The 17,654-nt window shown below is 45.4% G+C and overlaps 1 protein-coding gene across 1 annotated transcript in view; it reads right to left on the bottom strand.

Moving 5' to 3' along the window:
- The window catches only part of STIM2 (stromal interaction molecule 2), a 123,437-nt gene that overhangs the window by 64,979 nt on the left and 40,804 nt on the right, over positions 1-17,654 (bottom strand). Inside the window, exon 2 of the mRNA XM_048509390.1 lies at positions 1,595-1,725. Within this exon, the coding sequence (XP_048365347.1) occupies positions 1,595-1,725 (131 nt within the window). The remainder of the gene's footprint in view (positions 1-1,594; positions 1,726-17,654) is intronic.

Raw genomic sequence — 17,654 nt, 5'->3', positions numbered from 1 at the left:
GTTGTCAGCTGCCCCGAGGCCTGCTGCAGCAGAGGAAGGAGCGGAATACAAATAAAAGAAAATACATCCAAAGCCAGATTTGGGGAAAGGCCCTATGGTTTCCCTTTCGATCGTGAGAACCAAACAATGCTCAGCCAAAACCAATGTCTGCATGCCTCTCACATTTATAGAAGGACACATTTCATTCACGTCGCATGATCCGCAAGACTTCCTGTCCTGGATGATCATGAAATCCTCAGTATTTCAGGGGATACAGAAGAATGTTGGGGGCAGGGGGAAACAAATGGAAGACGTCACTTCTATACGCATTTGGGATCTCAATGAAACAACAAAGACTCAGTCGTTATAATAATTATGAAAAGACACGGACATAGTAACATACAGACATCAGATGAGGATTGCTAAAAATGTTAATAAAGAGTTCCTGTCGAATAAAAGCAGCCAGGAATAAAAGAATAAAATTAATAAAAAATAAAAATTAAATAAATAAAAATTGAACTCCTCAGGAGCAGCTATGAAAAGGGTTCTAGTAAATAATACCACTTTAATCTTGTACATCCTCTGCCAGGTATTCTTATTATCACTATCATTATTACTACTACTTTGATTTAACACCCCGCTCTCTCCTGCCGAAACAGGCTTGGGGCAACTGACCATGTAGTTACATAATACGCTTCCAGAAAATGCCATATATAATAGCAATATACACAGATGATCTAATAACAACATACAGATGGTGCACAAAAGTTAAGCAAGAATGGAACAGTTTACCACCACTCTCTTGACTTGATAAAAGAAGGTAAAAGGGAAGGGGAGGAAGAGAGACCAGTCAAGTTGGACCTATTACCCCTGTTGCTGCCCTCATCCATAGATTTACCTTTGCAAGGAAGAAACTCTAAAGCCTGAGCGCCATAGCATTAGAGGCCAAGGAGGTAGGTAAGGGGGGGTTTCTCAGGTTCAAACCCCCCCATTCATGTCCGAAGCTCCGCCCACCCGTTTGTGGGTTTTTAAAACATTTTTAGTGTTTTTCGATTGTTGGCCTGCAGGGGGCGCATTTTTAGGCTAGCAGCACCAAACTTTCAGGGATTGTTTGGGTTAATCTCCTGATGGTACTACCCAGGTTTGGTGAGGTTTTGTTCAGGGGGTCCAAAGTTATGGACTCCCAAAGGAGGTGCCCCCATCCTCCATTGTTTCCAATGGGAGCTAATAGTAGATGGGGGTTACACCTTTGAGGGTCCATAACTTTGGACACCCTGAACTAAATTTCACCAAACGTGGGAAGTATCATCAGGCTGAGGCGGGGCTTGGGGAGGCGTGGCCAATGCCCTGGGGCGGGTGGGGTGTGGCCCCACACCCGAACCCCCCCATAAAAAATCTATACCTACGTCTCTGTTAGAGGCCCTGCTTCTGGTGCACATCAAACATGTGTCTGCCAGCAAAAGGGTGCACAACATTTGCCCTCCCAAATTAACTCAACTACCATATTAACTCAACTATCAGTAGACTAAAACAGGAGACAGAAGCCCTTCAGATACGTTGGTGCAAGTTGGAACACTCCTCCACACAACAGTGAGAACGAATCTTCTACACCTACCTCATCGCTTTCCTCTACCTCAATGCCGCCATCTTTGTCATCGTCCATTTGTTTGTGAATTGTGCGAAGGGCTTCGAGGCTGTATTTGTCCTCCTCAGTAAAACATGGCGGACTGAGCAAATGGCAAGGATCTGAGGAGAAATCAGAAACAGAACGTTACAGCCGAACTCGAAGCGTATTCATTTACGCCAGCACAGAGCCATGGCAGATTATAGTATACGACAGAAACTATAAGCAGAAAAACGGTAGCCAGCTATCGTGTAATTAAAATGAACCAGTGCTCTCTGCAGATCCTTACAAACTCACTTTTAATCACACATAAATAAGAGCGATCCTTTTTACCGGTAGGAGTGCAGAGAATTTGCCACAGGCATACTTTCATAGAGGACACATGCTTCTCCATGGGACAGTCCCATACTGTTGTATATGTGACAACACTAGAGCCATACGGAAGAGAGAATTGCACATTGATGTTCTCTTTCCTTGCCAGATGCTGGCTAGGTGAGAAGGCCCTAGGGATGAGTGGCTTCATAGGAAACACACCGTGGAGAACAAACCCCCAAGCTGTTTCCAAGACTTAAAATGCTGCGCTTTCCAGCATCCCAGGTGACCTTAAACATATGCGATTTTTCTATGAGCAAAGGAGATGAACAGTTGAAAAGCAGCACATGAAAAGGTGATCTATGGGGGAGGGGTGTTATTAGCCAGCTTCTCTATCTTATCCCTCCCCCCCCCTCTAACTCATTCAACCAAGAGACGTAGCATGGGGTAACAGTAAAGAGCAGCGGTCTCTAATCTGGAGAACTGGGTTCAATTCCCCACCGCTCCAAATGAAGCCTGCTGGGCGACCTCAGGCCAGTCACAGTTCTCTCAGAACTCTCTCAGCCCACACAGGCAGGCAGGCAATGGCAAACCACCTCAAAACATCTCTGGACTTGAAAACCCTATGAGATCATCATAAATCAGTTGCAACTTGACAGAGTACTCACACACACACATACGCAGAGCCCTCATTTACCCACTTTGACAGTGGCTTTCTGAAGAGTCTTTGTGAAAGCGTCACAAAAATCATGCATTTCTGCAATCCATGAGAAAGGAATCACCAGAGACAATGATACTGCACCATGTTCATTTCTTCAAAGAGGCTACACCATTCCTCAATGCAGAAGAGACAGAAGAGTTCACACAACCCATAAGGCGTGAGAACTTCTCTATGGTACAATTCCATGCTGCTGTTTACGTAGAAAGACTATAGCAGTGGTGGCAAACCTTTGGCACTCCAGATGTTATGGACTACAATTCCCATCAGCCCCTGCCAGCATGGTCAATTGACCATGCTGGCAGAGCGAGGTAGAGTGTAGTCCAGAATTAAGGATCCTGGGACTATAGGCATAAACTATAGGTGTGTCTTCATGAGTTGGGAGTCAAGGAGGCATGCAGAGGTTTGTGCCTCATGACAAGTGGGAGAAAGAAATTATAGAGACCGCAGTATGTGGCAAACATGTTCATAACTACGCAAATTATATACACTCAGAGCCCGGATTGGCTATAAAAACCCGGGTGAGTATACTCGGGCAATTCCAGGTAGCTCTGCCTATACGCAAAGTGCCTTCTTCCGTCTGGGTTTATCATCTTGAATATATTCGGTTGGAAGCCAGGAAGCATTTAGTTAAAACACTGAACTATGCCATTTGAGAATTGCTTGCAAACAGCTCAAATGTATAATCTGCTAATGAGAGAACACTTAACTTTCAAGTTTGCAGATGTCTGTTTGTGTGTAAACAGAGTGATATTTGCTAAGAACACTGATAATCAGACCAAAATACCAGCACGAAAAGTTTCAAAAATAGCAGCTCGAACAGAAATTACTTCCAAATCCTCAGCACAGAAACAGAGCAGAGGTTCGAAGGCATCGCCCTCTATCTTCACCTGCCATAATAGGAAGCTTAGCATGTTTTTAAATGGTAACGGTGGACCCATGTCAGAGGCGTACCTACGCAAACTGGAGCCCTGGGCAAAACCTGAGTTTGATGCCCCCCCCATGGGCGGCCACCCTCCCCCACAGTGACCAAACAATGATTTTTTCCACCAGGTCGTTTCAAAGTCACCATCACATTATAGAACATCCCCCCACTCATAAATCTGAACACAGCAATGGGCCAAAAACGGAAAAAACACTGAAAATACAAAATCCCCCACAAACGAACCTGCAATTTTGTTGCCCAGTGGGAGGAACGACTCTGTCCCTTGTGCAAGCAACGGGGTCACTGTTGACCCATGGGGTGACGTCACATCATGGCGAAGAGAATGTCACACCACGACATTTACTAGGCAGACTATGCGGTTCACCATTTTCTCCACCAGTCTTCTACGCTTTACCCCCAACAAGCTGGGTACTCATTTTACCAACCTCAGAAAGACGGAAGCCTGAGTCAACTTTTCAGTTGGCTACCTGAAACGGATTTCCGCTGGGATTGAACTCAGGTCATGAGCAGCTTACCACTCTTACTGCAGCTTACCACTCTGTGGCACAGGGTTCATTAGGACATTTCAGGAGACATGAATTCATAGGGCCACCGTACGTCTGAGGCGACTTAACGGCACTTAACACGTGTCCTTGCACAAACCCATAAAAGCAAAGAAACCATATTGTATAAACTGTGAATAACAGTTACATAATAAAGGACAATTAACGCACATCACAACAAACCTTCTTAAAGATATTGATTTTTGCTAGAATAAAACGTTGATGTTGGCTCAATTTCATTCCTTAAACCACTATCTACTTTCAAACAAATGGTGAGGAAAATCCAAGAAAATTACGACCAAGATGTAGACAAGAAAATAAGTGTCAATGCAATGCTTAGTCCAACAAAGAAACACACATTATTTAATCCCTTCAACAAACTTTTATTACTCGAAGTCACCAAAAATGTGACCAGGAAACCTGCCCCCCCCCCCAAACACAGACACAGAAAAGTTAATGGTTTAAATGCAACTATGGATACACTATGGTGTGTTTGACTGTACTGAGAAGTTATAATGCTGTAACATCATACTTAAATGTCACAAGGGGTGACGTATTAGCTTTCCTGGGGGTTTTAATTTACAGATTAAAAAAACCAGAGGGGGGGGAGAGAACTCCATGCTGTGTTGGGCAAGTTCAGCACAGCATGAAGTTCTCTCCCCTGTCGACACTTTCCAAGCCCCCAAGAGCTTGGGAAACACTGATGGGGGCAGCTCTTCCCCCACGCGTCATTTCCAAAGCCCTTGGGGAAATCCCAAAAAATTGTTTTTTTAACCCCAACATTTTCAGTAAAAGCCAAATAAAGCCAATGGGTATTGGTTTTACTAAAAGTTCCCAGGTTTTAAAAAAACGACCTGAAAATTTACTAAGCACAAGACATTCTCGCTGCACGTTTTATCTGATTGTCCCAAATATTATTATTATTATTATTATTATTATTATTATTATTATTATTATTATTATTATTATTATTATTATTATTATTATTGTTATTGTTATTGTTATTATTATTGTTATTGTTATTGTTATTATTATTGTTGTTTGTTGTTGTTGTTGTTGTTGTTGTTGTTGTTGTTGTTATTATTCGATTTGATAAACCGCCCTACCCCCGAAGGGCTCAGGGCGGTGTACAGCAAACAACAACAAACATAATAAAACAAATCGAATAACCCCAATTAAAATACAAAACCTTAAAACTATAGCAGCAGCATCCATCAATAAATAGTTAATAATTAATGATAATAAAGGGAGTCTGGCATCACACCCCAGTGATCAGATCCTGGGAGTGGTCAAATTCTGGGAGGGGGCTGGCTGATGGTCAGATACACAGCCAGTGGGCAGGGCAATGAGAGGGGCAGAATCAGCGACCAGTCCCCCCAAAAGCCCGGCGGAAATACGCAGGTTTTAGACCTGATTTTCATTGTATTACCCCTCTTCTGTTAAGGCATTCAGCTCCTAATCTTTGGGCTTGTTTTGTGTTAAATAATAGCTCATCTGTGATATTGGAGATGGTTGCAGACTTCTTGGGAAAGATTCTGGGCATGTTGATCCTCTCTTGATTGTTTTCGACTCTGTATTTTTAATGCCGATTAAAGGTTTATTTGATTTGACTGCAAAAGCGACGAAACGTATTCGAAAGTATGCAGTGGGATACTAGCAGTTTTGCATTTACAGAACGACGGCGTTAATTTAATTAAATTTCATAAACATGTGAAGTAGTCCAATGTTGTATGCAAAGTTATAAATTATGCATCCCGAGCAGACAAAAAGGTAAAATAAACCTGGGTTTCAGAAGAAAGTGAGTGCTGCACGTCAATTCTTCCCACTCCCAATTCAGTCACCCACCACCACCCATATCTTCCAAATTTCTAAAACTAACAGATAAGGTTGCTTACTTTCACATGAGCCTACCAAATGCAGAAAGACAAGATGTGGGCTAGTCAACAAATTACTGCCATGTAGGCCAGTGATGGCGAACCTATGGCACGGGTGCCAGAGGTGGCACTCGGAGCCCTCAGTGGGCCAGGGCACGCACACACAGAGTTCATCATGTGGGGGGCAGAAAATCACCCCCCCCCACACACACACACACACATCTAGGCTGCCCTGGCCCACTGAGCATGATGTGCGTGCACCATGGTGAGCAGGGAGGACTTGGCTGGCGGGCCTGGTGCCTGTGCTCCGGGTGGCTGCTGCCCAGGGGGGAGGGGTGTAGAGGAGGCAGAGATGCTAGAGAGGCACAGAGCGGTGCACGTGGGATTTGCTGGAGGCTAGAGCAGGCTGGCCCCTGCTCGAGTGGGTGGGGTGGAGGAAGAGGGAGCCAACCGTTTTTTTCTGAACTAAAACCTCAGCATTCAGACTAAATTGCCGGGTTGGCACTTTGCAATAAATAAGTGGTGTTTGGGTTGCAATTTGGGCACTCGGCCTCAAAAAGGTTCGCCATCACTGATGTAGGCTAACTAAATTGCCTCCTCTCTTCCGTAATTAAGAAGTTTTTGGAACTCAGAGGTCTTAAAATGTTTGGGGTGGGGGTTGGGGGTTGGGGGGAGACTCTCTCGTGGTAGCTTAGATGGGTTGCCAATCAAAGTCAAATACAGATTTATGTTGTGTTATAAAGACACAGAGAGTAAATTAAAAATTATGATTCTCTCTGCTAAATGGCATTATTGCTGGTCACTCTGCTTTTCTTTTCAAGGGCTGGCCCTCATAATCCAAGGAATACCCAGCGCTGAAGTAAAACAGCCCTTTTAACTATCTGACCTGTGAAAGAACCTGGGGGGGGGGGGCGCTCAGTTCCCCTGAGGACTAGTCAAAAGAACACTTGATGCCTGTCCCAGAGAAGTGCAGATCAAGTTCCCAGAGGCTTTTGAGAGTGAGGGATATATAGGAAAGATACTGACCTGCTTGAAATCGAGATACTGTGTTTCATGGTGGAAGTAAAAAAGTCAGTTCCAAACTTCTTTTCCCTTTCAGTAAACTCAGAAGCAGAATTCTTACCTATTATATACTATAAGCTTCTCTTTTAGAGGCAAGTGGCCAGAGATCATGTATTTAAAGACACTGCTAGTCATCAAAAAATGCTGATATTTGACTCAGGATGATGATAACTTGCTCTTTTTACCACGTAAGTAAATAAATACAAGAGAGGTCATCAGTGCTACACACATAGCCAAAACACAGTTCACTATAGATTGCAGATTTGTTTTAATTGCCAGCAAACAAATTAGTAAGATGCAGAACAATTTGTAAATGAAGGCACCTGAAAAAAGAAGTCTACTGAACTCCAAAGCAAAAGCTTATTATCTGCCCATATCACACAATATCTTCAAGAGAAGGAGAAGCAGTGGCGTAGGAGGTTAAGAGCTCGTGTATCTAATCTGGAGGAACCGGGTTTGATTTCCAGCTCTGCCGCCTGAGCTGTGGAGGCTTATCTGGGGAATTCAGATTAGCCTGTACACTCCCACAAGTGCCAGCTGGGTGACCTTGAGCTAGTCACAGCTTCTCGGAGCTCTCTCAGCCCCCCTACCTCACAGGGTGTTTGTTGTGAGGGGGGAAGGGCAAGGAGATTGCAAGCCCCTTTGAGTCTCCTGCAGGAGAGAAAGGGGGATATAAATCCAAACTCTTCTTCTTCTTCTTCTTCTTCTTTAAGAATTAAAACCGAAGTATATTCTGCTTCTTCCGTGTAGCCATTTCCCAAGGTCTGAACTGTTTTCCAGTTTCAATGTTCCCCTCTAGAAACATCTATGTTCTGCTTCCCTGGCTTGCAGGTGTTCCTTCATGCAATTATTCTCCTCCTTTCCCTTCACTGCTGTGACAAGCTGGAGCGACCTTGGCAATTCTGGTTTTAGTTATCAATGAAGCTGTCATGATGCTTGTAATGTTGTGTCATGTGCAAAAACCACGTGGGCCACCATAGTTGGGTTACACGGCAATGAGGGGAAATGGTGAACAGCGTGTTAAACAGCAGCTAGGAAAACAAAAGAGCAGTGAATGGCATCAAAACGTGAATTGTGCTTACAACAAATGCAAGAAGGTTTTTGGACAGGTGTGAAAAGGAGTATGGAATGATGGAGGGAAGAAGTTTCAGCTCAGGTGCAGCAATGTTCTCCATTTGAAAATAGGTAGGATAAAAAATTCATTCCATCATTCAGAGGCCATCATCGTTCGGATCATACAAAGTGCTTAATACACTTAGGTTCACTGGATGTGAGGTTTAAATAACACGAGTGGGATCTAGGCCAAAATGCCATTTGTTGAGAAAAATTAAACAACCAGAAATGGTCAACAGTACCAGATTGAATAGCCGCTTTGAGTGCAGTAGTGGAAAGGCAAGATATAAACTAAAGAGAGAGCTAGTGTGGTACAGTGGTTAAGAGAAGATGGATTCCAATCTGGAAAACCAGGTTTGATTCCCCACTCCTCCACCTGAGTGGCAGATTTCCAAATGAGGATCTAGTGAAAAAGATGTGTTTCCGTACTCCTACATTCCTGCTGGATGACCTTGTGTTAGTCACAGTTCTTCAGAACTCTCTCAGCCCCACCTACCTCACAAGGGCCGTTTCTGCACGGCCACGCTGGGGGCTGGGTCGGCATACATGATGCCAACCTAACCCCCCCGGGACCGTTCGGGTGCGGTGGGGAAGATGGCGCAGCCTCCGTGCAGGCTGCGCCGTCCCCCAAACGCCTTATCGTGTCCTCTGGCCTCCGGCACATTGCACAGCCAAGGGGACACGCCCCCTCTTCCCTGTGCGACAGCTCGGAAGTCGCAGGGCAGAGGGGCTTGTCCCCTGGCCTGTGCAACGCGCTGGAGACCAGAGGACATGGTAAAGAATTTGGAAAGGGGGGGGATGGTGCCTTCCAGCCGCTGCTGTTCACACGGCAGCGGTTGGAAGCCGCTGTTTCCCAAAAACCTTGCTCGGGGAGCGAGGTTGGGAAACAGCGGCTTCGCGCCACTGGGGGGGAGCGAGGGCGGCGTGGCTGCTATGCAGCTGTGCCCCCCATTCGAACAGCTCCCTAGAGACGGCATTTTTGCCATCCCTAGAGCGCTGTTATTGGCCTGTGCGGAAAGGGCCAAGGTGTCTGTTGTGGGGAGAGGAAGGGAAAGGAGTATGTAAGCCACGCTGAGAGAGAAAGGTGGGTATAAATCCAAACTCTTCTTCTTCTAAATGAAGAGCTATTAAATGCATAAACAGAATATACGGACTGGTGTCTAGGGCAGCATGGTTTTAATCTTACGACAATGTTCCAGAACACCCTATAAACAACAGTATCTCATTATGCTGACTGTCCTATTTCAATCGAGGACATGTATCCGAAAGAGAATTCTTAAAAGCTAAAAGTTACAATCAAAGGAACTGAGTATGTACCTCCTTGCATCTACTACTATTATCTTCATGAGAAGAGAATAATGATCGAGACACCAGAAAGAGGGAGGAGGTAGGGTCAAACTGAAGGCGTCAAGCTCCACAGAGCCATATCTCTCGCCAGAACTGTCGGTTCGGAAAGTGCTTTTTGAAATAGACGTCATGCCTGACCACTCTTTCCATTGTTTTCGCTTACCACAGCTGTTTGAGGAGGTCAAGCTAACACAGGAGAGGGTGTCCTTACATGTAACTTGAGCCAGTTACACTAAGGGCTTTCCAGACAACTTAAACCTTGGATTTGCCCTGGTATTCCACAAGGAAGCTAGTAAATCAGGGCTGTAACATGTTCTGTATCGCTGGAGTTGAATAGCAGCATTGTGGGGAAAGTGACTTCTCTCCACTCGCTCTAATCACAATTTCCGAATGAGGAACTGCGTGAACGTCTCGTGCATCGCCACACGGAGGGAGGGAGGGAGGGAGGGAGGGAGGGAGGGAGGGAGACTGTGTGAGGTAAAATACTACATTTCTGTTTCACAGTCTGTCAACTCTCTGTATGTGACCACATGCAACTGGTTGAGCCCATGCTTTTTGTCCCGGGCACGGTAAGCCGACTTGAATCTCGACGAGAAAGGTGAACTAAAAATAATAAATGATACAGGCAATACCTGAGAATGCGCTGTCAGTGTACTGTCAAAGGCTTTCACGGCCAGAATTGCTAGGATGCTGTGGATGTTGTCAGCAGAAAATGCTACTGGAACACGGCCATACAGCCCGGAAACCCCACAACACCCCAGTGATTCCGGCCATGAAAGCCTTCGACAATACACTGAATAGCCATCGTTTTACAAATAACATGCACATTTGCCACACAAAATTGTAGCTAGAAGAATTGGCACTCCTAGGCTGGTCCCTTAAAGGCTGCTGGAAGAGATTTCGAAAATTGAAATTCTGTCATAAAACACGATCAAATAAATCTTCCCTGAGGTTCGGCTGCCTTGTTCTGAGGTTGGCCCCGGCATTCACGGTATTCCAGAACGGGAGGGAAACCGAAGTGGCTGGAAAAACTTCCTCGGCAACTGTTCATCACAGCAACTGGAAGCGGCGGTGATGCCAAGCACAGGAAACACACTTCAGGAGACAACCTGTTCTCAGCTTCACAGCACTTCCTTTGTACTGGTGACAGAGAGGGGGAGACAGTAGCATTTTGGACTGTCATACAGAGCAACTGTTAAAAAGCCGCTCAATAAAGGATTTCTGGAGGGGGGATGCTCGTGGGGAGGGACAAGGCTGCAGCAAAGTTCACGGGCAGGCCACCAATATAAAGATGCAGCCATTGATCCCACTTGGTCACTCTGTCATGATATTAGGAAGTAAGCTATTTTTGGCAAAGAACTCCGGTTCTCTGGACAGATTATCCTCATTTCTTTGGAATTCAAATTGGCCAGGAAAAAGAGGAAAAAAAGCTATCAGATTAGGTTAGGGATCTTTCAAGAACAATGACCAAACAATTGGAAAGTGAGACTAACACGGCAGCGATCGATGCTGCCTCCTTGGTGTGAGAGGGAGAGAGGCGGCAGTAGGACCATCGGGAAGGAAGCCTGGCACCCCCAGACGGGTTTGACCTGATCCTCCTTCAAGTGCAGAGTGAATAGCAAACATTAAGAGAAGGCGACAGAAAAAGCAATTAAAGCAGATATGATACTTGTACGTTCCCCACAGAGAAGAACCAGAAACTGTTGCTGATGGAGGATGCTGGGATGAACATGCGGCCGTCAGTGGTACCTTGGCCAACACGGATTCCGTGTTGCAGTGTCATAATGGTTAAGAGAAGGGGTACTCTGATCTGGAGGAACCGGGTTTGATTCCCCGCTCTGACACTTGAGCTGTGGAGGCTTATCTGGGGAATTCAGATTAGCCTGTGCACTCCCACACACGCCAGCTGGGAGACCTTGGGCTAGTCACAGCTTTTCGGAGCTCTTTCATCCCCACCTACCTCACAGGGTGTTTGTTGTGAGGGGGGAAGGGAAAGGAGATTGTAAGCCCCTTTGAGTCTCCTACAGGAGAGAAAAGGGGAATATAAATCCAACTCTTTTTCTCTTTACTTTACTTCTACCACATCTTGGTTCCTCAGTCAGTCAGTTGATTTATGATCAGAGACCAGCATGTGATAAAAGAATACAAAAAGACACCACACCTGAAACAGATAGCTTCATTGATTCCAATCAAATAATTAAAACAATATTTTGACCTATATCAATCAGAATCCTTTTTCTTATCTTGCAAGCCAGCATGCCAGATTTATCCACCCTATGTGTCATATCAGCCTTATTATCAGAAAACAAGAGTGTCACACAGAATTTGTCCTGGGTGTTTCCTAATGGTGATATAAAGGCACCACAGATCTGTGTATAAAAGGCACAATCCATCAACATATGCTCAACAGATTTAACGCTGCCTTCCCCATATGGGCATAACTGTTCAGCAAAAGGGATTCTCCTTATATCTCCTGTCTAATACAGCTGAGGTTCCTCAATTTCCTGCATTTCAGGGCATTGATTCCCTGAAATGCAGGAAATTGATTTTGATGAGGCTGCAGGGGCGTAACGAGGCAAACTGTAGCCCTGGGCAAAACCTGAGTTGGATGCCCCCTCCCCCCATGGGCAGCCACTCCACCATGACCAAATTTTTTTTGCACCAGGACACTGGTGCCTGCAGGGGGTGCATTTTTAGACATATCAGCACCAGAATTTCAGCGCATCATCAGGAGATTGTCCTTATGCTACCCCCCAAGTTTGGTGAGGTTTGGTTCAAGGAGTCCAAAGTTATGGACTCCCAAAAGGGGTGTCCCATCCCCCATTGTTTCCAATGGGAGATAATAGGAGATGGGGGCTACAGTTTTGAGGGTCCATAACTATGGCCCCCCTGAACCAAACTGCACAAAACCTGGGGGGGGGTATCATAAGGGCAGTCTCCTGATGAGATCCTGAAAGTTTTGAGACTGTGCCTTCAGAAATGTGCCCCCCCCCCCAGCATGCAACCCCCATTGACAGCAATACAGAAAATTCAATGCAGAACAAAGATTCTTGGGCAAATTTCTGGGATGTTCCTGCAAGGGGCGCATTTTTGGCTGTATCAGCACCACAATTTCAGGGTATCATCTGGAAACTGTCCTGATGGGACCCCCCCAAGTTTGGTGCAGTTTGGTTCAGGGGGTCCAAAGTTATGGACCCTCAAAGGGGGTGCACCATCCCCAATTCTTTGCTAAGGAGATGGGGGCTACCCTTTTGAGGGTCCACAGCTTTGGACTCCCTGAACCAAACCTCACCAAACTTGGGGGGTAGCATAAGGACAGTCTCCTGATGATACGCTGAAATTTTGGTGCCACTGACTAGCCTAAAAACTGCGCCCCCTGCAGGCCAAAAATGGAAAACCACTAAAAATACCAAAAAACGAACCCTGCATTTTGATGCTCCCCACAAGGTGGTGCCCTGGGCAGCTGTCCATCTTGCCCAATGGGCATTACGCCCCTGTGAGGCTGGCCGGTGAGGTGCCACCCTACATACTTTTTCACCTGGAATTACATTCGGATTTGAATGCCATATGACTGGGCTACTGATATTACTGCTACTGTTGACTAGGTTTGTGTGTTGGAGGTACTGGATGTTTTAAAGTGTTTTAACTGAAATGTAATATATTTTTATTGGGGTATATTGATTTGTTTGTTTAAACTGTACACCGCCCAGAGCGCTTAGGGGATAGGAGGTATAGTTAGTTAGTTAGTTAGTTAGTTAGTTAGTTAGTTAGTTAGTTAGTTAGTTAGTTAGTTAGTTAGTTAGTTAGTTAGTTAGTTAGTTAGTTTCGTTAGTTCGTTTGTTCAACCTATTTCACAGGGGATTCCACTCTTGGCCAGCCACAGCACACAGAACACAACCGTTCCTCACTTCAAGCACTATGGATTTTCTCCGAAGCCTTCCACCCCTAAGCAATTTGTTTCCCCACCCCCAATTTTCTTGATACTTTGCCTTTCTCTTTCTAAAACTCATTCTTTGCTCTCTAGGTTTTCATTCTACTGCCTGCTCTGCACACTTCCCTAAAACATCCATTTCTCCAGCTCTCTTCCCAGTATTCAGCCATTCACAACGCAAAGTTTTATTGCCAGTTAATTTTCTCGGTCCCTCACAGAAACTGAACTGCAAATGGGTTCACACCCTGAATAACTGAATACTTTTGAGCTGTCACAACAGCTTTTGCCGGTTGGAGCCTTCACTGTTATAAGCACAAAGACATGCAGAGGCAGTCGACAAGAAGACCCATACATTTAAGTGCCTGAATATGGCATTTCCAAATTCTTTTGCAGTCTTAAAAGTCATGACAAACAAACCCACTGATTAATGTAGTTCACTATATTGCAACAAATGAAACATCAGAAACCAATGCAACATCAGTATCTTAGCAGACCAGGTGCTTGGGAGCAGCAGCAGCAGCAGAAGGCCATTGCTTTCACATCCTGCATGTGAGCTCCCAAAAGCACCTGGTGGGCCACTGCGAGTAGCAGAGTGCTGGACTAGATGGACTCGGGTCTGATCCAGCAGGCTCTTTCTTATGTTCTAATGTCCATTTAAGCAGAAATAATGCCTATAGATTTAAGGCAATAATAGGCAATAATGCCTATAGATTTAAGGCAATAATAATAATAATAATAATAATAATAATAATAATAATAATAATAATAATAATAATAATAATTTATTCGATTGCCTATAGGCAATAATGCCTATAGATTTAAGGCAGCAATAATAATAATAATAATAATAATAATAATAATAATAATAATAATAATAATAATAATAATAATAATAATAATTTATTTGATTTGATAAACCACCCTACCCCCGAAGGGCTCAGGGCGGTGTACAATAGCAAATGACAAGACAATAAGCTCGATGTCAGGACCAAGGTCCTACCGCAGTTTCCGTTTAAGTTTCAGTTTCGTTTCTCCTGATCCCCTGATACCTGCCACTCCAAAAGACTGCCCACACACCCTATATATACTGGGACTGAGGGCAAGAACCCTCAGTTCCAGCACCCTGTACCTAGGGCGGCATATATCAATAAAGTTCGTTCCTTTTTATAAAGTTGACTTTGAGTGTGTTCAGGCTTACACTCAACGATATTGCTTTAATTCAAAAAGGGAATCTAGGGATATGTCACATAGGACACTGCCAAAAACAAAGGTCCAGATGAAGCCTAACTTCATCATTCTCCCTAGGGACTGCTGAAGTGAGGGCATTGACCCTTGCCCTCTGGATGTAAAAGAGACACTGGGAAGCCGAACTTGCTATTGGCTAGAGGAAGACAAGCCCCTCCGCAACCATCACTCAGAAAACAACCAGCTGCCAGAAGTCTGGTTCCCCTCCAACACCAACATCACCAGAATTCCAATCCAATGGCTAGTTTCTCTGGAACTGCCGATGTGACGCCAAGAACTCTGTTTTAATTGCACAAAAGGTTTGGAATCTTAGTTTGGGAGTAAACGATCCACAGTTTGAAGATCAAACCATTCCCACGAGAACAGCGCTGAACGACATCTGAGCCCCTGCCGCTGTGGTGCACTGGGTAGAGCAGGGGTGGGCAATTATTTTTTCCATGGGGCCGCATAAAAAACAGAAAATATTGTGGAGGGCCAGGCCAAAAGGCAGGGGGGCGAGGTGCTTTTGAAAGCCCCGCAGAAGCCGGCAGCCAAGGCAACCGGCTTCTGCGGGGCTTTCAAAGGCGCCTCGCTCCCCAACACGGCAGGGGGGCCGGTCAGGGTCATCTGGCGGGCCAGATGTGGCCCGCGGGCCGTATAATGCCCAGGTCTGGGGTAGAGTGTCAGACTAAGATCCGGGACACGCAGGTCCAAATCGCCACTCTGCCACGGAAGCTTGCCAGGTGACTTTGGGCCAGTCACGTACTCTCAGCCTAACCTACCTCTCAGGGTTGTTGTGAGAATAAAATGGACGAGCGGAGAATGATGCATGCTGCCTTGGTTCCCCACTGGGACGAAAGGGGGGCATAAATGAAATAAATAAATAAATAACATGGGGAGGGGGAGAGAGCACACCAACACAAAGATTCCTGAGGCTCATGTTGTTACACATGAGCCGTGCTGCTGTGTCATGATCAAGACGCAGGAATGTGTAATGTGAGCCCCCGGGTGGGCAGTTCTCTGTAATGAACACTGTTAGGCAAGGAAAAAAGGACCATGCTGAGCAGAGACATTTATGAAGTCATATCTCTTTCGCACACATGCCGCATTTTAAAAATATTGTTCTTCTGGTTAGGGAAAAACCCAATACCGTGGTATATGTGCGATCGTTTTATAATTGTGATGTGTATCTCCGATGCCTCTACAAGAGTGAAGCTCAATGCCCTTATTCTTGTAAACGATGCACCTACGACTGCAGGTTGCTTCCCTGCAATCTCAGCTACTTGCGAATATCAGTTTCCACGAATGCTGAATCCCAACAGATTTGTGTCAAGAGTCTCTTCCACAAAAGGGCAGCCAGCAAAATACCTCACAGCCTTCACCGCAAGTGTCGGATCATGTCTGGCCCTGGCATGTCGCCAACCGATGCCAAGTTCTTATTACTTCTCAGATTCCTGAAGAGGAAGACCACAGAGCTCTTTCCATCATCAACAACATTCAACACTTGTACATATTAAAATAAGCTTACGAGCTCAGAGCTTCCACATTCTACAAACCCACGCTGCCGTAAAACTTAACTGACAACTGAAGAAAGGTTGGGGAAGTTAACAGAGTAAGCGAAGATGGCAAAACACACTCTCTGACTTAAAGAGAATAATTTATCTAAATTTTGAGATAATTGGAAACCCTTGATTGACTGGGCAAAAACAAAAAAAACTGATTATTAGTGGTCTTGAAGGTTAGTAGGTTATCAAAATAAGAAAAAAGTATGATCATTATATGTAGTAACTGTACTTAAGTTATTAAAGAGCAAACAGTAATGTGCTTTTATGTTAACACTCAGTGCTAATGAAATTGTGAGTTTTTACGGCAAATGTGCTTTTTGTGATTTTTCTTTTCTAGGTTGTCATGTTAAATACTAATAAACAAAATCTTTTCTAACAAACTTACAGTAGGACAAACTATCGTGATCTAATATCCATTTTACCAGATACAATAATAAGCAGTTTGTAATGTATCCATGCCAGTCTCTATCTTACCTATCAGGTAAGTTGTGCTTACCCAACTCCTCATCCATTCATATGCCACATAGGTTGCAGCACTATCTTATTTTTGTACGAGTGTGGGAAATCTTCTAGTTCTTATAAATGCAGTTTATTTCATAAAATTAATAGCATGATAAAAATGGATGTGAAACTACGGCCGTTTCCGCACGGCCAAAAGCAGCGACGCGATGACGTCGCAAATTGCGACGCATACGAAAAAAAGCGTTCACACAGACAGGCGGAGCTGCGGGCGTCCGCAGCCCCGCAGAAATGTGACGGTTCGCACTGAAGCGCTGCGGAAGCAGCGTCTCGCGACGCGCGCCTGCGCGACTTGCGGCCGCGGCAGGCCCGGACCGCCATGCCCCACGCAGCAGTGCGATGGACAACGTGACTGCCCTGATGTCCTGCCCGTCCCCCATCTGTCAGTGCCTCCCCTCCCAGCTACTGTCAGTCCCAGTGCATGGGTCTGGGAAAGGTGCTTGGCCATGCAGGGAAAGCACCAGGGACAAACGTGTGTGTGTGTGGGGGGCAAAGGTGACCCAGCTTGGCCGTCTGGCAGTCGCCATTTTGAAGACGGCTCCCTTGCGGCTGTTCGCACGAGTGCGGCGTCGATGTCACAGGGGGAAAAAGAGTGGTTTAAAGCGTTTTCTGAATACGGCGTCTTCGCGCCGGTTTAGCGTTTCCGCGACGGCGCGAATGCACACCTCCGCCGCTGCGCGTGCGAACGCTCTCGCTATGGCGGTTCTTTTACCGTTTCCACGACGTCATATTTCGCCCGTGCGGAAACGGCCAACCCTGTTTCCCCTAATATAAGACATCCCCGAAAAATAAGACATAGTAGAGGTTTTGCTGAAGTGCGAAATATAAGGCATCCCCCGAAAGTAAGACATAGCAAAGTTTTTGTTTGGAAGCATGCCCGACGAACAGAACACAGGAA

Source organism: Sphaerodactylus townsendi, linkage group LG10 (assembly GCF_021028975.2).
Source record: "Sphaerodactylus townsendi isolate TG3544 linkage group LG10, MPM_Stown_v2.3, whole genome shotgun sequence".
Taxonomy (NCBI): Eukaryota; Metazoa; Chordata; class Lepidosauria; order Squamata; family Sphaerodactylidae; genus Sphaerodactylus; species Sphaerodactylus townsendi.
The sequence above is the reverse complement of the archived record's forward strand: the minus strand, read 5'-3'. Positions and strand labels throughout refer to the sequence as shown.